The sequence below is a fragment of the Ceratotherium simum genome, chromosome 1 (assembly GCF_057802395.1).
Source record: "Ceratotherium simum simum isolate JZ-2026a chromosome 1, ASM5780239v1, whole genome shotgun sequence".
NCBI classification, from domain to species: domain Eukaryota; kingdom Metazoa; phylum Chordata; class Mammalia; order Perissodactyla; family Rhinocerotidae; genus Ceratotherium; species Ceratotherium simum.
The window spans coordinates 107760125-107781494 of NC_141900.1; the positions used below are offsets into that span (position 1 = coordinate 107760125).

Below are 21370 nucleotides of genomic sequence, written 5' to 3' on the forward strand. Positions count from 1 at the left end.
GTCACTGCGGCCATAAGAACGCAGTGTGTGCGCCTGCGCCTCCACTGTGGTTCCAATCAGTCACTCAGTAGGCTACAATATTTACCTGAATTTAACAAGTTTGATCAGGAAAAAATTTCTGGAATGAAAAAATATGTAAGTCATGAGATATCAAAACTTGTAAGAGACAAGACTAGTTTTACTAGGAAATGAGAAAAAACTAAAAAGTCATAGTTAGCAAAACTTTAATAGATATTCGCCGTCAGAGGCTAGATGCATGGTTCTCTCCAGTCAGAGCAAAAGCACCAACATCCATGAAAAACACCCATCAGTGGAAAGAAGGCACATCTCTCCATGTCGACGTAGGCTGTAAACAGGAACCTAAATTCTCTTCAATTCTATGATCGGCATTAGTATTGTCTATATTTGAGAATTTGTAAGGACGATCAAGGAGAGTATGAAAAGGCCTGGTGCAACACCTCTAACAATGACAAATGCCACAGTTTTAGTGGAAACTTCGTGCTGGCGTCTCCACCATGTTCCCGTGAAGAAATAATGTTCCTGCTTAGTGCATTTACCAAGAAAGCCTAAGTTAGGAAGATGTTTATACTATTTGAAATGCTAAATTAATCTTAAATAGATAAGTTTACATAAAGACATAGGGACTCTGTTTTAAATAAATTTACTACACTACTGAAAAATGGTGCTAATTATTCTTAATTCCTATTCCCACTTTATACCAGCTGCAGTGAAGGTTCATTGGGTTATAATATGTAGGATCTATACTACTTAACAAGCTACAGACATACCAAAAAATCACACACCTTCTTAGTTTTCCCAAATAAATAAGTGACATTAACATAAAAATATGACTTTTAATAAGAGTTGGGGTGGGCAGGAGGAAAATGGAAACCTCTTTCTCTTAATTTTGGTAAATTTTCCTAAATTTAAGAATTGTTTCCTCCTGAAGAGTCAGTTGAGTGGTTTAAATAGTGTGCTTTCTAGGCAATAATGTAACATATGGCAAATAGTTTCTGCTCTTTAGCAGCAAAATTTATATCATCCTACCCCATAAATTCTCACTGACAACAATGAGAATTTCTTTTTTAAAACAAGTGTAGAATATGCCCTGACATTTTAAATAATTAAAGTCAGATTCCATCAAACGAAATTTAACAGAGACAAAGAGCTGTCCGAGAGCTCTTTTTCCTACACTCCGGGATTGAGTTGTGGTCAAAAGGTAACTTCCCATAAGGTCCAACCTCTCCTTCCAACTCTACACCTACAAAAACACCTGCACAGAAGAAGGATGGGTTAGTCAGTAGTAAAATCTACACACCAAATGCCAGATGAAAGTCTTTCAAAAACAAAAACACAACAGGAGAGCTTGCAGCCAAACAAAACATGGTCATTGGTGTCATCTTTTAAGAATACATGATGTAATAATAAATCAACGTTCTAAATCACTTGAATTCAAAATATATGTGTAAGAAAGGTCAATATAGTTATTGTTCACTAGCAAAGTATTCATTATTTTTTACACATTCAATTAAATTTTAGAGATTAAAAAGTTTTTAAACTTAAGGTTTCTAGAAATTTAAATTTCATTCCTGATATAAAGTGAGTTCGTTTCTTTCACCAATAGCCATACAAACTCAGAAGACATAATCTGGAATTTGTGGCAATATATTTTCTTAATTTCATGACCAATCAAAATTTAAGAAGTCAAATCAAGTTCTTATCAAACAGAACACTATACTTGTATATGTGCATAAAATACACAGTATACATTATTAAATCCTTATTTCATTTATGAAGTGTCTTCACTTTTTTCCTTTTACCAAATTGAATGCTTTACTGCCAAGCCTATTTGTATCAAAATCCTCAAAGGTAATTTGTTTTACGCACTCTGCAGCTTCACCTGGAGAGGGAATCGGGTTTGTCATGATGCCCAACAGATTTTCATACAACCTCACACATGAGATAACGTGGTATAAGTAAGAGATGTAAGATTTCTTCCCAGGAGGAGACATGAAGACACAGCTGCAGACGACCACCTCGAGCTGGGACTCCACTCCCCTCTAACCAGGGCACCCTCACTCCTAGAGCTCAGCGTGAGCAGTAGAAGTTTCACACAGATCTGGAAAAAAAAGGGGGAGAGCATCACTATCACATTTAATACCAGCCCACAAGCCACTGTCTTTCTGCAAAAGGCACGTTCTTGTGGAAGCACATTTCAAAAACTTTTTTATTATGGAAATTTTCAGAGATGCACAAAAGCAGAAAGAAGGTTATAATTTACCCCTCTGAACCCAAACCTGGCCTCAACACTGGGCAACACTCTGCTATTCTTCTCCTATCCTCCAGGAATTTTTCCTGGAGTATTTTAAAACAAAGCTCAGGGACTGTACCATTTCGCCCATGGCCTTGGAAGTATTTAAGGAATACTTTCCATATGGGCCCAGTACACTTGGCATTTAATCCAAGGAGCAGAGAAGCAACGAGATGCTCTCAGACATACTACTTTTCCAACTGCAAGCAATTATGCCAACTCTCCTTGGAAAGGCTATAGATTATTTTAGCTACACAATTTATTTAAAATAGGAAACATGCTAGCCTTTGAAAGCAATTGTTTTGCATATTAGAATTTAACACCCCTAGTAGTGTTGGGAAGTCTATACAAAAAGGTAGAAAATGCTTTTACTTTAAATGTAGAGTAAACATTTCTAGATACTCATTCCATAGGTTGCATTCAGAATGATCATGTTCAGACAAATTCATCAGTCTGATGTTTGTAAATGTTAAGATTTGCTATCAAAGCAGAAGTGATTTGTATGCAGAATCTATTTATGTATTTATATTTATACCCTCACACACTCTATCTAACGAACACCTCCACAAACCTAAGAGTATCCATTTACTCATAATCCAGGGTGATATGTCCTCCTCCTTGAGTGGAAGATAGCTATACTGTTAATCATGCCGTATTTCTTATTAAGATTTTCAAACACCATTTTGACTTCAAGACATTAAAATGACAATCCAGACAAGCCTGGGTTATGTGCCACAAAATATTCCACCAGGAAAATCTAATGAACTCACTTTTATTTTTCGCCTAGGAAAAAACGAGATTACATAGGAATAACCCCCCACCCCTATTACTCTGTCTCACACCCCAAGAACAGGGAGTGCTTGAAAACTTTGATTCTATCCAGTGAGCAAGACTGTAGTGCACCCACAGATCCAACTGCAGTCCTGTAGCCTTTCCCTGAGACTGTTTTCACTCATCGAAAAGATGAGGCACAATGTTTACGGGAACCTCACTGACGTGTTATTTTTAAATTCTAACACAATCATCCTAAATTTAACATTAGGATGTTAAATTAACAAGATATGTTTCCTCCATTATTCTCTATTTATTTATTTGTGTGTAGAGGGTGAACCTTAGACTTAAAGAGTCATACACGTGTTAATTGACCAGATGAGGGATTGTTTCACAATGGAGACACATATCAAATCACCGCAATGTACACTGTAAATCCCTCACAATTTCATGTCGATTATACCTCAGTAAAGCTGAAATTTAAGAAAATCTGTGAATGTGCCTCATCCCCTGTCATGTAGTTATTAAAAATAAAGTGAAATGATCTACATTAAAGAGAAAAAAGCAAAATTCATATATATAATATACATATCTATGCATATATATAAAATATATATAAAGTATAGAGAGGGACTAACCTTCCAATCAAACCTCTAGTTCTAGAAATATCTATTTTTAAAAAAATTATTTATCTCCCTAAAAGCAATCTGTGGACATTTTAACAGCCCTCAGTACAGCATCTTGCACATCGTATACACTGGGGAAAGAGTTATTCATTAATGTAGTTCCACAACGTCCAATACACAAACACACACATACACACACACAGAGTTATATCTTTAAAACATCATTTAAATTGTGGAGACTAATCATAGCAAAGTTGTTGTCCAACAGAACAAGATAAAGTGTCACTTTGACAAAACAGAGTCTGAGTGTCATGCTAGCGTAGGAAACTGACTACACTCGTCCTTCAGATGACGTGTGAGGGCATCAGGAGGTTTTCTACCATGCGAGAGTCTCACCTTGCACAGGGTTATCTGAAACCATCTCAATATGTTAAAACACATCACTTCTCTGTCGCTGCAGGCATTAATCAGAATTTTTCTCATTGATGTGTTGCTTTAGCTTTTTCTGGTAATAATTTTTAAGTTTGAAAAAACTCTCTACTTGTTATGTGGTATTAAACTTCCTTCAACAGGAGGGGGGTTGAAGGCGGGCGGAAGTCTAATCTCTTTTTAGGATTAACCTATTTTCAGTTTTAAATTTATGAATGGTTTAGGACATCCACAAACATGTTTCATAGAGAAACGTAACCTGAAAAAGCTCGGTCCACCTCACAGTGCTGCAGCACGTGGCTGCTGGTTCTTGGGAGCGGTCACCTCGCATTCTCCACAGCTCTAAGGCACTCATATTGATGTGTATAGTGTAACTCCTTCAGCAGTTTTTAAAAATCAAATGCTACTAAGAATTAATTATCTAATCATGTTTTATTTTATACTAGTCACATTGTACATACCTTAGGTTTATGCTTTATGCTTGTATTTTCTTGAGGTTAATGGGAATTTTTATTTCCAATTATAAATATGTAGAAGAAATGAAAAGAGATAGTTGATATTACTTAAATTAAGTCAAATTGCTGCCCTTGGGAACAGTCTTTCCCCAGAATCTTAGTATTTGGGGCAATACTGCCATAAAGAGTTGGTGAAACTTCTCAAGTCCTTCTGCAATATTTGAACATGTGTTCACAGAGCAAATTATTTGCATTTGCCATACATAATTATGACCAGTCCAAACCCTTTATGAGGAAAAAATAGGAAACAAATATTTCCGATATCATTCATCACATTTTTGCTTATATCTTAATGCATACATACATCTGCGAATTGTTTTAAAAACTTCAAAAATACTTTCTTTGGGAAACTGCGGCTACACACTTTTTATGTGACTTTCACAGATTACAACAGTATCCAAAATCAATGGAAAAAGCTCTCAAACTCCTGAATAATCCTGACTGTGTCATTTCAGTGTACTCTTCTTCAAAATCCCAACCAAACTGGGTTTTAAATAGAAAATAACCCCAGTCTCTACTCAGAATAAGAAAACTCGGTTCTGTTAATGGGGACTTAGAATTTTCTTGCTTAATAACTTTTGATGACATAAATATTTATCTACGAATGTCCAGGATTATTATTTTAAGGACTTTGGCACTAAATTTGATACTGTGGATGCAGGTGTATTATACTTTATTACAAACAACTGACAAATGATGTATTGTCTCAGGCTTTGACAGTCGCAGAACTGCAATTACTCCCCCAGCTCGAAATCATTCTTCATATATAGCGTTCATTTTTTTCAAAGATATCTGAAAGGAATGTGCAGTTCGCGCTACATTCCTGGAAATGCATTAACCATGTATCAAAATGATACACGACTGGATGGTGCATGTTCAACCAAACAGATGGGAGGGTCAATGGTGGTAACATATCCACTTTGTATATAGGAAATCGAGTTCTGGAAATTCTTTCTAGCTTCTGAGTGTGTGTGTAGGTATATGTTTAAGAATATGAGTCAAGTATTATTTTCCACTCTCTGCCAGAAAAAAATTTTTGAGAAGTAAATATTCTGGGAAAGGAACTTGAAAAAAACATATCCAGTACCCCTCCCCAACAAACAAAAAAACTTTTAAAATTTCTTACTAAATAAAGATCCCACCTTCTGTTGGTGTAGTAACTAGGCAAGTCATAAGGAGCTTCTCCTGTCCTGGGCCAGGATGGAGAACCCAATCTCTAAAAGTTTGAAAAGAGTAAGTGCTTTGTATCTATCCAATTCTGACCGAGCATGTGCTCCTTAACAATTGGAAAGCAAGTATTTTTGAATTCAATTAAAGTGCAGCAGAAAGGAAGCGCAAAGAGGAAAGCCCCCTCGTTCTGTGGTTTTGTGTATTTGTGTTCTCTCACATGGTGCCGTTTCGGATCCAGTGGAGAACGGCTGGTTGCAGGGAGACGGCAGGCTTGGTTTGGAAAAAAGCTGCTGCAACGCTGAGTGAGAGAGAGGGGTGAGCGAGGCCGAGGCCCATGTTACATCAGACACAGTACCTGATTTTTCACTGCACAGCTCGTCAGCGAGGGAGTGTGCCTCCTGGGCGATAAGTGAGAATATTTCATCTTCATACTCCTCTATTATGGTTTCGCACTGTGGAAACAGAATAATAACATATGTGGATAGATGTGCACGCACAGGGCATCTTGTTAGGAAGGACTTGTCAACATTTTGTTAGCTAAAAACATAAAATCACATTACCAACACGGTCCGTTTTTATTAGCCCTTTTGGTTTAAGGACATCATTGCATTGGATTAACCCTCTTCCCAGAATGTTAATTGCATCATTTTCCTGGGACTTAACTAACTGATTAGCAGTGTTGAAAGACGAGGGTGGGGAAGGAAAATGGTTCTTTGTATTTGTTTCTCTTCCTTAAACTGCAATTCTAGGAATAGGAAGAAATGGGTCTATTTAAGGAGCTGAAAAGTCTTAGTTTTGGTTTTTGCTTTTTCAGAACACTTTAAAGAACACAGTTCCTTGAAGTGGTTAAACCAGTTTCTTTCAGATTTAACATAATAATCCATTTTGTGGTTTTAAAACAGGGTCTGAAGTGTGAAAACAATTAAGCTTTCCCAGCAATCAAAACAAATGCATCTTCAATTTCACTGTGGATAACACGCTTGACAGCTACTTAGAGAAGTTTCTTTTCATACCATTTAGAGATCCATCCATAAATCACCTTGCTTCTCCCCCAAAATCTGACTTTTCAGAGAAGAGGCAGCTAAAACAGCCCTTTGCATTTGAAAATCTTAAATTCTAACTGGAGTATGTGTCTGCGTTAGAGAATCACAAGGTTACACTTTTAGGAATTGCGAAGCTACTGAAGGGCATTCTCTAGAGACTTGTAAATCATTTTCTGAGTTCATTAAGCAAGACTCTAAAAATCTTAAATGATATTTAAAAATATTTAAATTCCACTCTAATGTGTTTATTTAAAAGCTGTGAAATACAAGCACACTTACTCATTGCAATTCGTACTCCACAGTACTTTTAACCCTGAATTATTGCCTTTACTTTTTAATTAAAATGAAATCTTTGAAAGCCAGCTAAAGCCCTTATTTCAGGGTTTCAGCATGCCTGACATTTTGGCCAATACATGAACTTAATACATTTTTTAAACAGGCTTTCCCATCACTTTGTCTGATTCTACAGTGTTAAGTAAAGTGAAATACATTGCAATACGTTTTGCCAGGCACATTCTTGCAAGCCAGAGGCCAGCATTCATCTAAAATAAACATTATACTGGGAGGAAATCTGGCATTAAGCCAACTACCATACTTAAGCCTTTGTTTAACTTAGTTTTTGCTAAAATACTTGAATTAACTCAGGAAAAAAATTCTCCTGTGAAGCCTTAGGGGGGAAAAAAGATGAAGAGCATCACTCTCCCTTCATTATTGGGCTATGAATATTTGAAAACGACCTTCATTTTCATTTGGATTTTAGCCTAGGAACCTCAGCCCTGATTTCTCACGTGGGGACTGTGAGAGACCTGCCTTGGCCGAGGATGGCGGAGACTCCTCCCCACGTCCCCACAGGAGCAGAGCACCGTGCAAACTGTGTCTTAAAGTCACTGGGGTTTGTAACACACTTTCCGGAAAATATCACTTCACTGTCTCCACTGAGAGAAATACCACAGCCCCTTAGGTGTCTCAAAAGGCAAGTTACTAAACGCAGGGTCAACACTGAAAAAGCAGAAGGACAACAGAGCAAAGAGCTAACATTTTAATGTCCAATGTCATGAAACTCAACAACAACGGGAACAAATAGCGAAAAAGACACGTTCAGGGAGCATAGGATTCGTCTGCGAAAAGAGCTTACCGCGAATTTCAAAGGTCTGTAAGCATCAGAATAAAAATAGAATTTTTTAAATTCTTTGTATATTTTGTCTCCCTTCCTTGGAGCAAATCTCTTGAAAGTCTTCTCCTTAGTCACAGGGTCTTCTTCAAGCCTGTAGTCATTCATTCGCTCGCACACTTTATCCAAGAGGTCTGTCAGGAACGCCTCCGACTGGGCTAAGGGGATCTGTTAGAACAGCACGCGGAGGAAACTGGCCTTAATGTTAATATCAGTTAAAAGACCTTGCAGTGAATGCATATGGAGACAGACACCACCCCCACTAAAGCCAACGTGTATTCACTTCCTAACATAAAACGTATACAATTATTTACATAAGTTAAGAGGTTATCTTAAATTCTGGTTTTTAAAAAGTGCATATGTTTGAAAGTGGACAGAAAAAAACATATTCAAACTAGAAAGTATACTTATACAGACAATAATATTAAAAAGTCATTGAACATGCAGAATGAGGCATTAAGCGCAGAACATGGCTATTATTTGTCTACTTGCCAGAGAAAGGGAGAGAGAGGAGAGAGAGAGGACCGGGAGAGAGAGGAGAGAGCCAGAGCGAGCCCGCGCCTGTCTCGTTGCAGAACTCTCCTTCAGTTCAGAAGTTAGGCAAAGCCCGAAGTCTGGCCCTCCTCAGCGGCTCCTCTCCGCTGTGGGTCCTCTCCGCTACAGCTGCCGAACGCCCCTGGGTGCGGTGGACGTGGGGCAGAGAGGAAGACAGGCTGACGGAGCTGCCCCTGTCCCGGCGGGGCTGCGCTGTCTTTTGGAACAGCTGGTGCCCGTCTCCGTGCGCCCCTCTCCCTCCGGAATCCAGCGAGGATTCAGAGGACCCTTTGGCCACCACCTCCGCCCCGCGCGGGGGTCAAAGAGCACCCCTCGCCCTTGGTAACGGAGACAAAAACTTGGGGACTGTCTAGACAGGTCAAGGTGCAGGATGCTGCGTCCCCGCGGCTCCTTCCGGAAGGGGGCGGGGACCCGCCAAGGGCACCGCGGACGCGCTGGGCCCGGGCCTCTGCTGGCTTTTTCCCTCTCCACCCTCTGCTGATCAAAGTAGGAAGTTTGCATGACAACCATGGTGAAAGGGGCTGAATCACAAATGAACTCGATTTCTGCGATGTTGATATATCCAGCCTCCATTGTCCCCTTTCAGACGCAGTGTGAACCCTTCCGGTGCCAACGACGGCGCTGCATTCACATGCGCGCTCCGGGCGCACAAAGGATCCCGGCGCCTCACCGCCATCTGGCCCCAAACCAGGGCGGCCGGCTGCAGGGTTCACAGGACACAGCGGTGGTGTGCGGTGCGCTCTGTGTTTTTAAATCCAGCTTCCAGTACAAACCACTCCAGCATCACCGCCGTCATCCCCTAGTTTCAGTAAGGAATCAACTTTGTAAAAAAATATGTTTAAAGAAACACTGGAAGAGGAAAGAGCGAAAGAAACACACCACTAAGGAACTCTGCCTTACCCCGCCACGTGCAGCGGCCGCATCCCTCCTGGTCCCCCGCTTGACGGTTTTGACCTGCTTTCGAGGCCCGTGCATTCCACTTTGCAGTTAAATCGTTTATGCAGTTAAATCGTTTATTAAACCGGAATATATATCACAACATTTATTAATTTACTAAAATATCAAATTTTTTAAAACTGAGGAATGTTTTAATTTTAAAAAATGCCTACAATCAAAAGACTCTAAAGTGAGTGGCTTAAAGTACACATTCCAAACGCAAGTTGTATTTTATTTATGCCTTTCAAGCATTGGAAGCAGTAAAAAGCAAAAACAAAAAATAGCTTCACAAACAAAACTGAAAATCTGTTTTATTAACTTACAGAAACTGAGGATTAAATACGTACTGGGACCAAAAAGTTGTAAAACACAAAGGTAAATTCTTAAGTTACAATTAATCAAGGGCAGATTATTAACAAAATGATTGTGTTTTTCCCTGCCATGCCTGAGCTTTAAGTTTATTTGCTTATCTGATACATATTAAATCTACCATAGTATTTTCTGGACGTCAACAAAGCAGCATCTCACTGCCAAGTGAAAAGTAGACTCATGTAAAAAATCTAAGTAATCGAGAATCCTGTCTCTCTCCCCTTCCCTGTCCCCCTCTGTGCCCAATCGCAAAAGTAAACACTTGGGGTGGGGAGGGGGGAAGGGTCTGAGGCCGGAAGACGCTTTGTGCACACTGACACCAGCCTGGTACATCCCAGTGTCTCACATGGAGTTAGGTCGCTCTCAAAACTGCCTTTGACAATTGACCCAACGTTCTGAGCTGTGTACAAAAATTACTGAGCATGTAAGTTTTCAGCAAAATCACAATGTTAATGTGTGAAAGGCCTTCCCCAGCTGACTGTTGAGAGCCGTTTTATTTATTTTCTGGGTTGGCGCTTTTTAAAAACACCCCCACGTTAAAAATTTCCACCAAACAGGGTTGTTTTTCTTATTTTGAAAGTGTAATTTTGCATATTTGAATATGTTAGCATTGTCCTTATTTTAACAGAAATATGTCATGTCAAGGAATCAACACATGAATTTTGTAAATCTGTGAAGGATGATTGGCTTTTTGATGTAATTAGCTGGCTCTTTTGAGTAAACATTCTTTAATAGTAGAAAATGTTTCTGACAGCTCAGGAAATGCTGCATTACAGTCTTCACTAAAAGCAGAAAAGGAAAAAGACCCAACACGAAACTGGTAGAATTTGTTTTACAGAAGATTAAAAAAAAAAAAAAAGATCTTAAAAGTCCCAATCAAAGCATCTGATTTTGCAAGAAAATATTTAAGAAAGAGATGCTTATGCATTGCAGCCCTTTATACATTTATCAAAACGCACATGATTAGAGTTTAAAATGATTCCACTTAGCTGAACTACTTTGAGTAAATTTAAAGACTGTTCATAGAATAATTGAGCCTTTTTCTCTCCTCAAAGTGTTTTGATTATGAGTGCAATAAGTATTGGGACAAGTGGAATAAAACCGAGCCTTTCTTTCTATACTATGAAGAGATTGAATAGTACTTGTCAATAAAGCAACTCCTATTGTCATCTGAGGGGAGCGTTGAGTCCGCCCTGGAAGCACTGTCTCGGAGATACCAACCTCATTAAAATATGAATGGAAAAGGCCGCCATCATTGTATCGGGAGAAATCCGACTCATGGGCACACAGTTTCTTATCAGCCATTACTTTTACACATGGACTTATTTCGTATAAGTTATAAATATAAAAAGGATCTGTTATAATTTCACTGCTATCTTGGAACACCTTGATCAAAGTAAATCCTAACTTCCCATTCTGAAACCTACCTACAATTCCAAATCATACTTAGTGTATGTAGTGTCTGGTTTTTTTTCCTTTAGGCTTCTTCTGACCATGTGCTTGTTATGTGAGCAATGAAACTCGGGTGGGAGGAGTGACTCATGTCCCAACTTCAAAATGGAAAAAAGTAGTTGCAAGTTTTGGCTTTGGTTTCTCTGGAGAAGTGGAGTTAGGGATTTATTCCAGACCACTCTGACAACACTTTAATAACAGTCAATTACAGGGTGCTTCCCATGTTCCTTCATTACTGTGTCTCTGTTAATCTTGTAGCAAATTTCTTGCTTGATAGCTATCACAATCAGGCAGGAATACAATTATGTTACAGTGTACAATTGGACGTGGAAACTGTTGCTGTGGTCTATCTTTTTCCTAACAGTCTGGCAATCTCAGATAAATCTCACTTATGTTTATCGTTATTTTGGAGTGTCCTTCAGATGTGAAACCAGTACTTAACCTACCTAGTGACTGATATTGTCACATTGTTGCAAAGATTTTCTTTCTAGAGGTTTAGCTAATGTAGAAATTTTAATTGCATTGTAGCAAATATTGCATCTAGTTTAATCATTAACTTTTCATCCATAAAAATACTGAAATCACTTCTGATATTAGTTAAAAGTCAATATTTAGAAGTGAAAATTCAAACCTCCTTTGCTCTAGGCTACAACAGGGGAAGCATGAATTCAGAAACTCTTGTAAGTTGATGAGATATATAATTAGCTTTTATGTTAATTGACTGCTATGAGTTTGTTGTATGACACTTCTTCATATAATATGCAAATAGCATTGATTGTTTAGTTTTATTAGACAATATAATTAGAAATCTACAGGAACTTGTTTTGATGAGGAATAATAAACGTTGATAAATTTTCTGTATATCAGAAAAAATGAATTTCAACAAGACTTGATCAATAAGACTTTAGGAAACCTTGGTTTAGAGAGACAAAGCCAGCCAATATATAACAGAATTAATATTAGTTTTCCCAGTTACCATAAATTCGATGTTAAAATAGGTAAATCTGTGAAATCAATAAAACTTTGGGGACAAAAATACAAAGATTTCAGCACAATTTACCACAAATGACACAGTAAATTTATGAAAATAACATCAAAATTTTGCCTCCTTTAATTTGAATAATGGAAAAAAGTCATTCTTATCATTTAAAATAAAATATTTTGCAAGTGTTTCTTGTTCTTATTCATGGACAATTATGTCAATAACAAAGTAAATGCTCAGGTTGTGAGAAAAATAGAAATAATAAAATAAGGACAATGTGCTTTGGGGGAGAAATTTTCCCAGAATTTAAAACTATTAAAGTTTCTATCACATTTTTTATTCTGGAGCCTATTTTCAACTTCACAGTGACAAAACAGAATAAGAAAAAAATTGCATAATGAATCGCCATTAATGAACTCCAAATGGAGGTCATCTAACTCAATTTGACTTTTTCCTAAAGTTAAAGAAACACACTTTACTTTCATTTTTAAATACAAAATTGGCACTGTCATTTGGTTTGCCATTTTAAAAAGTATTCTGTTAATCTTCAAAAAAAACTTTAATTTTCAAACATTTTAGGTACAATGAAAAGAAATGCAACTATCCACATGAACAATGTTACAATTTTTCAACTTTTGTTAAAAATCACTCCAAGCAAGGACTTCGTGCCCCTTGCACACTGTGTTTCTGAGCTTTGCCCTCCGCTGGCACACCCCTGAAGGAATGTGTGGATTAAAAAAAAAAAAAGTAATAGAAAAAGTGAGAGTGCTTGAAAGGGCAGAAGCAACCAGACTGCAACGTGAACAGAGTCTGATGTGAATCTGTTCATTCATTCAACAAATATTTATCGAACTCCATCTCCTTGTCAGACAAGCACAGCTCCCTAATTCAGACTGTCTAGAAGGGACTCTTCTGTGATTCTGAATAAAAATTAAAATAAAATGCTTTAAAAAGGTCATGTGCCCGGTAGAGGTCCAATAAATATTAACTGATGATGATATGACTCCCCGTCTACCAGGTGAACTAAAGATCACATAAATACAATATCTGTGTCCTTATTTCACGATTTTCTGCTCCCCCAAAAATCTGAATGTCTTTCACCATTTTGTTATTGAAAACATAATGGTAGATGAGTGGTTACCTCTGCAAAAACTTTCCCCAAATAGAAAAGGTGAAAAGTCACCTTTCTGGAATCTGTTGTTGGACTTCCCAACGCTGTCATCAGCATACTTGTGGGCAAATGGTGAGATTTCCTTAGAAAATGTTAGAAGTCTCAGAGGAAAAGGGACGGATGAATTGGATGATAAGTTAAGAAACTGTGGGTATTCCATCTCCACAGATGTGGAAACACACACACAGGCACAGGCGTGTACACACACTCACGTGTGTGTGCACACATGTGCACACTCTCACACGCATGCACTCACTCACACACACATGCACACACACGCCCAACTCACACACACATGCACACACACGCCCAACTCACACACACGAGTGCGGATTATCAGAAGGGGCCAGCTGGCCTCATGGCTCACAAGCAAACAAGAACACTTCCCATGGCTCCTGGCTGAGGCCCACGGCAGCTAAAAGCAGAGGGGCTGAGGGCTGTCCTGAATGCTCAGCCCCTCAGGGTCTGCTCAGGAAGGCCAGCCTCAGGAGGGCTGGGCCACCCCTCTGGAGAGGCGCACACTTCATGGCCCGCCTCCATGCCCTCGTCCTGGTCACCCTAAGCTCCAGGACTCTTTTATGTCCTCAGAACAGCCCTGGGTGATTCGAAGGCAAGGCCGCCCACCTCCCAGACCCCAGGGCCAAGTGTGAAGACACACTGGAGAGTGGAGCAGGACATCAGCCACGCCTGTGAGAGGGGTCCCCACTCACTCAACAGGACGCCTTTCCCTGGGACTGCCAGGGCCGGGTGGGATGGACCCTGGGACCACACTGCCCGGGCAGTCAGCCGGGGAAGTGGGGACAACACATGATTTCCTCCAGGTGCAGCCTTTCCAGGCAGGTTTGTGTCAACTCCTAATAACACCAGGAAAAGAGACAAGCTCCTGTCAGGGTGAAGCGAGCGCTCCCGCGGCGGGCAGAGCCTCTTCTCAAGGATGGTCTGTGTTTCCCAGTGCCCACAGGCCAGAAAGAGAGCGCTGTCTTTCTTTACACACATTTTATAATAGAAAATAACATATTCATTTGATTTTTTTAAAAAATTCAAAAAGGAACAAAAGGGTAGAATAAAAAATAAGGCTGCTGCCTACCCTAGACCACCAGGCTCCAGACCCCAGACTCGTCCCCCAGAGAAATTCCAAGTGCACATCTCTAAGAGTGTGTGAATGTATGTGTGTGTCCGTGTGCCCATGTGTGTCAGTGTGTGCACGTGCGTGTCCATGAGTGTGTGCACACACAAGCATGTGTGCATGTGCCCGCACGTGTGCACACACGTGTGTGTCTCCAGTTTGTGTGCTTATGTGCACGTTACGTATGTCCATGTACATACACATGTGTGCGTGTGCCTGTGTGTGTTTGTGAGCGTCTCTCCTCCTCTTTTTACACAGATTAGAGCACAGCACACACGCTGTCCAGGACTCTTTCTTTCTCACTTGGGGATAAGAGGGCTGGCGCCACGTGCAGGAGGCTGAGGACTGTCTACTGCCCGGTCACTGAGGGAAGGCATGCTTACTGCAGAGAACCCGTTCCCTGGGGAGGAAGATTCGAAGATGCTGTGCACACGCCCCGAGAGCAACTTCAAAGGAGGAGCGCCCAACCACCTGAGCTACAGAAGAAGCTCTCTGGAAGATGGGCTCCAAATCAGTGTTTTGATAAATCTTACATTTTTCTATCCCAAAACAATAGTTTTGAGTGGGGTAGGCCAGCGTTTTCAACCCCGTTCCCCAGGTGAGGAGCCGGGTGTTGACTGGCATACCCCAGTGTGGGGTAACACACTGTCGTGGTCAGAGGCCATCGGCCAGGCCCCGGAGTCTTCCCCCGGGGACCATTATACACAAGGCCCTGTCTCTCCACGTTCTCCCTGCTCCTGGACACGAGGACTCAGCAACACAGACACGAAGCGGAGACTTGAAGAGCCTACAGTCAATCCCTGACCTGTCGGGTGAGGAGACTGAGCCACAGGGAGGAGCGTCGGGTGCAGAGCCAGGGTGGGACCCAGCTGAGAGACTGTCTGCCAGTCCTCGGACATTCCATTCCCTAGAAACTTCAGCCCCAGCTGCCGCATTGAAAGTCTCCACCAATGACCAGGTAGGGCCACTCTTATGGGCTGAATTGTGTCCCCCAAAATTCACACATTGATGCCCTACCCCCCCAGTACTTCAGAATGTGACCTTATTTGGTGATAGGGCCTTTAAAGAGGTAATTAAAGTAAAATGAGGTCATATGGGTGGGTCTTGATCCAATCTGACTGGTGTCCTTATAAGAAGAGATGAGGACACACACACACACACACACACACACACACACACACACACACACGGAGGGACGATCACGTGAGGACACAGGGAGAAGACGGCCATTTACAAGTCGAGGGGAGGGGCCTCAGAAGAAGCAACACTGCCAACACCTTGATCTCGGATTTCCAGCCTCCAGATCTGTGAGACCCTAAGTTTCTGTAGTTTAAGCCTCACACTGTCTGTGGTACATTGTCATGACAGCCAAACTACTAACACAGTCACAGACCAGGAAGTCCCCAGCCTGAACCCTTGCCCCCTACAACCCAAGCCCATCAAACGGAATATTTACAAAGAGGTGAGTCTTTGTAATCACCTCTTTGGACAGAGAGAGCCCGAACATCACAAGGAGACACTGGCAGGGCGACCCACAGACTCCGAACACCACGAGGAGCACACAGGTGGTGCTGGTGCGTGTGTGATGATCCTGTCACCGCCCAACGTGGGGCCTTCTGCTCACAGCAAGACATGCCAATAGTCAAGAGGCAAGGTGGTGGGAGAAAAAGGACTTTTTTATTACAGCTTGCTAGCAAGAGGGAAGATGGCCGACTCATGTGCAAAAGAACCATCTTAAGGGGGCATGAAATCTTATAGCAGTTATATAGGCCAGTGGGTTATAGGGGAGGGGTTAGGAATGCTGACCCTCTGGTGTTACAGACTGGGAGCGCCACACCAGATCTTTCAGTTTTCACTGATGATGGCTATCAGCATAGACTCTCTGTTCGGGGGTCATCACATTCCTAAGGAACTCAAAAAAGCAGTTATCATCTTATCACAGCTGGAAGGTACATGCACAAGCAGGGGTCGTAAAATTTACAGGGCAGTTAGATCTCCTGGAGGGTGCATATCCAGCTGGGTTAGTTTGTCAGAGGTCATTCAAAGTTACAATAGAGTTTTTCTTTTCTACAATATGGCTTCCCTTACGTCAACCTTGTCTTCAGCCGGTATCAATCCCATCTCCTCCACTTCTCAGGGCACCATGCTGAGCAGGGAGAGCACCGCGCAGGCCTCCCGGACACCTGCATCCCAGGCCTGCGGCACCCACAGCCTGTGTGGACCAGGCCAGCCACCGGCCTGCCGCTTCTTCCAGAGTCTTCACCTGTGAGACTGGGACAAAAAGAACACCTCTTCTTGTGTGTCTGGTCACGTCAAATAACCCACAGGAAAATCCTCCCAGAGTCTGACATGGCGGGTAAATGTAAAGTGTGATTATTACTTTCCCTCTGACGGACACTCAACGTTTTAGATTGTAGGTGCCTTTATTTATTTTTTTTTAAAGTAATTTTATTTATTTATTTTTTTTCCCCATAAGCCCCAGTAGATAGTTGTCTGTCATAGCTGCACATCCTTCTACTTGCTGTATGTGGGACGCGGCCTCAGCATGGCCGGAGAAGCGGTGTGTCGGCTCCGAACCCGGGCCATCAGCAGCAGAGTGCGCGCTGCCCGCTAAGCCACGGGGCCGGCCCCGTAGATGCCTTTAAAGTGATGCAGATTTAAGGAGCATAGACTGATTCTTGTACTCTCCTTACTGATGGGCTCGGGGGAGGGGAGACCACGTCCTTCAAGAGAGACAAATTGGTGACCTTGACGGCAGTGTGCCAGGAAGTTTTCTTGTGAAGCTTTGTTGCCGTCCCTTTCTCCCCTTCCCATCTTCCCAGAATCTGAGAGCTGCCAGGAGGGGCATTTATACCCGCAGCACGCAAAGTGTGACACGGGGACCAGCAGCACTGGCATCCCAGAAGCCTGCCCCAGCAGACCTACTGCGTCAGACTGTGTGCTAACAGGACCCCCAGGCGCCGCGTTCTCGGGGAAGTGTAGCAGCTCTGCTCTGCATCGTGATGATGGTGGTCATGGTGGCGACGACGAGTGGGGAGCTACCTGAGCTGACTTGTTTGTTTTCTGTTTCTGTGCTGTCTCCGGAAAGAGCGTGCCAGCAGAGACTGGAGCGAGGGCCGTTCAGTACAGAGAGATTCTGACTCAAAGGCTTGTCCTTAGACCCACAATGTGGGACGACCTGGGAAAAAGGCCTCCATCCGAAGACCCAGACAGCACACAGACAGCACCATGGGAGAGCTGAACGCTCCCATTCTCCCGACGAGGGGTGAGTTGAGTGAGACACCACATCACTCATTAGAAAACACAGTTCCAGACTGTGGATTTTTTTATGGACACTCAAAGATCTCCCAGAGAAGCAGAGAAGGACGCTGAAGCGAATCACAGCAGGTCCTTGGCCCCTGTCTTACGAGGAAGACCTTTAATAATATTACATTTTCTCAGAATTGTTTAGCTCATTCTGCAGGGCATTATTTCCCTCTCACGCATTTCTGATCTTCCCTGTTCTCCAGAGCCCACACCAGGAGGGGAGTGGGTCTGACATCTGCCTTTGCTGGGACAAATGTAGGCCAGGAGGGCTCTTCTGGGCTGGAAGCCGGTGTGACCACACACTCCCTCTGCTCCGAGCCCCGCAGGCCTGGGGCAGTCTACAGCAAGAAATGAGGAGAGAGAAAGGGTGGTGTTTTCTCTGATGCACCAAATTCTGGTCCCCCAACGCAACTTGAGAAATGGCTTTAACACTTCCCATTTAAGATGCTGCATCTCCTCCTGGCTCAGAAGGTTCTTTGTCTAGAAACACCCAGTTTTGCCCTGGTTAGTCATGGGGTGGTGACCAGACATGTTACAGCTTCGCCTGCAAAGGAGGCAGGTGACTCGTAAACACTTGAAGTGTTCAAGGAGACCACTCAGGGGCCAGAGAAGGGTCACCTGGGTCTTTGTGTTCCTAATGATTGCTGGAGTCCAGTTCTACGCTGTCTCTTCCAGCCTCGAAAGAGTGGGTGCAAAATGTAAAGACCGAGGGAGACCAAACCCAAACTACATCTGCAGCAGAGAAAGAGAGACTACTAACAAGTCAACCTAGTGCTTATGAAAGAAAATGCTTTGGTTTTGTTTAGTTTTCCTCATTTAGGGCCACAAGTGACCATGAGTCCTCATAAATCAACATGCTCACAAGCTAAGCGTTCCATAAAGTGCTGTTTTTTTTGTTTGTTTTTGAGGAAGATTAGCCCTGAGCTAACATCTGTTGCCAATCCTCCTCTTTTTGCTGAGGAAGATTAGCCCTGGGCTAACATCCGTGCCCATCTTCCTCTACTTTATATGGGACGCTGCCCCAGCATGGCTTGATGAGCAGTGCATAGGTCCGCACCTGGGATCCAAACCTGCGAACCCTGGGCCGCCAAAGTACAGCGCTCGAACTTAACTGCTACGCAACCAGGCCAGCCCCTTATCAAGTGCTGTTTTTACTCAAGCAACGGGTCTCAAACACGAGGGGAAAATCTACTCACGGTCTTAGCATCCTGACAACCAGACTCCGTCGCTTCCCAGCCTCCATCCACATGCAACTCCAAATGTACACCCTCCATCCACACACAGCCCTGGATCGCTGACCCTTTCCTGGTATCACGCAGTCTCCACGTTCATGTTCGATGGCGGCAGAGTGTGCCAGGAGAATGTATAGCCCATCTCACAGCTCCTTAACTTTGGGACATTTAGAGTTATAAATTATAAATAACTCCACTCTGAGCATTTTTGTACATGCAGCATGTTTTCTCCTGTTGGATTATTTTCTCAGGACATGTTCCTAAATGTGGGGTACCTAAGACAAACACGTCCCTGCGTTTGTCTCATATGCTGGTATTTCTGGTCGAGGCGTGGAACCGTCTCAGGCTAACCGAGGGACACCTATGAAGACAAACCACAAACCAAATGACTAAATTTCTTCTGTGGTTTCCACAAGGAAGAATGGCTACCACAAGCCTGCCACGTGTTGGGATTCCTCTGAAACCATGGCTCGTGGTTTCTCCTCGTCGTTCCGAGTTAAAAGCAGACTGTGGAAGGACCAATACTTCGGATTTATCGCGTCGGCCAGAGGCACCACACATGGTGCAGAGGCACTCCGCAGCCGCTCTGGCAGGGACCGCTGGCTTCTCTTCAGTCCTCGCACTGCTTGTTATCACTTTGGCCCCTGCTCATGTTTTTTAAGGTAGACAGATGTGAGATCATTTTGCTTCATTTGAACTGAATTATTTTTTCACTATTTAAAAATTAATAATCCCAAGAGACAATATTAAATCTCTTCCTTCCTGATTCTCTGTGCATTTGGATAAATATTATCTTTCTGCTGGTGAATATCCAGACCTTGGAAGAGAGTCACATTTCTGAATTGGGGGTAAGAAATACGCCCCCTACAGCTTCAGGAGAGAAGAAATCTTGGTCCAGTGTCCTTCCAGGTCCTAGGATCCTTGGCTGTGGGTGGAGTGAGCCTTCCAGGGACATTGCTGGCTGCGCTCTACGATTGCAGAGCCCATGTGCATTCACTCAAGTCCATTTGCTGAGCTCTGTGCTGGGGCCTGATGGAAACCAGAACAAGCGGGCCATTCTAACAGGCAACGCAAGGTTCCTTCACATACAGGAGACCCAAGAATGGTGGACAAAGAAATATCTACAGTAGAGAGAGCCTAGCACAAGTCACAAACACAAAGGGTGAACTTCAATCACTTGACCACTGTTTATTGAGCACCTACTGTGTGCTGGGTATTGTGCTAGACATGAGGCGACAGCAGCGAACACAATTAAGGTGGTTCCTGTCCTCCCAGAACTTGGGGTCTGGCCCCACCTGAAATCTCACAGGGAGCACCTCGGCCTTGGGAGGAGCCCTCACTTGGAGTCCCCCAGGCCGCCGCCACCCATTTATGTACAGCTCGTGAGCTAAGACTGGTTTTTACGTCTATAAATGGCTGAAAGGGGCCAGCCCAGTGGTACAAGCAGTTAAGTGCACGCGCTCCGCTGCGGGGGCCCGGGGTTCGCCGATTCTGATCCCGACACACCGCTTGTCAGGCCATGCTGTGGCGGCATCCCACGTAAAGTGGAGGAAGATGGGCACGGACGTTAGCCCAGGGCCAGTCTTCCTCAGCAGAAAGAGGAGGATTGGCAGACGTTAGCTCAGGGCTGATCTTCCTCACACACACACACAAAAAGGCTGAAAAAATCAAAAGAAAAAGAATATTTTGTGATACATAAAAATAAAATGAAATCCACATTTCAGCGTCCATGGTGAAGCCTCTGGGACACAGCCACACCCGTCCACCCACATACTCTCCACGGCTGTTTTGCAGCCACGGCGGCAGAGTGGAGTAGGGGTGACACGGTCTGCAGAGCCTAAAATGTCGACTGTCGGGCTCTTCCCAGAAGACACTTGACCAGCCCTGCTCTGGTGGGCCAAGCCCTTTTGCCCAGTGGTCTCACACCTGCTGTTCCATCCTCCGACGCCAGCCTGGCCCCCTGCCCACCCCCCACATGGCGTGGACCCACCACCACGCTCCTGCCCCCGCCAGCGTCGCCCTTCCTTCTCTGAAGGCCAACAGCGCTTCTCTCCTGGAGGATGTGACAACAGTTCTTCTAAATGTCTTTAACACACACTTGAATGTGTACACATGCACACACATGCATGCACACACGCACGTGTCTATACATGTGCACGCACACGCAAAGGGTGAGTGCACTGCCCCAAATGGAGAGTAAAGTTG

General features: G+C 43.0%; 1 protein-coding gene across 1 annotated transcript in view; it reads right to left on the reverse strand.

Moving 5' to 3' along the window:
• Positions 1 to 207: 207 nt before the first annotated feature.
• The window catches only part of CNPY1 (canopy FGF signaling regulator 1), a 68344-nt gene continuing 47181 nt past the window's right edge, over positions 208 to 21370 (reverse strand). Inside the window, exons 3-5 of the mRNA XM_004430767.3 lie at positions 8001 to 8204; positions 6178 to 6274; positions 208 to 2119 (exon numbers count right to left, since the gene is read on the reverse strand). Of these exons, the coding sequence (XP_004430824.2) occupies positions 2082 to 2119; positions 6178 to 6274; positions 8001 to 8204 (339 nt within the window). The 3' untranslated portion in view covers positions 208 to 2081. The remainder of the gene's footprint in view (positions 2120 to 6177; positions 6275 to 8000; positions 8205 to 21370) is intronic.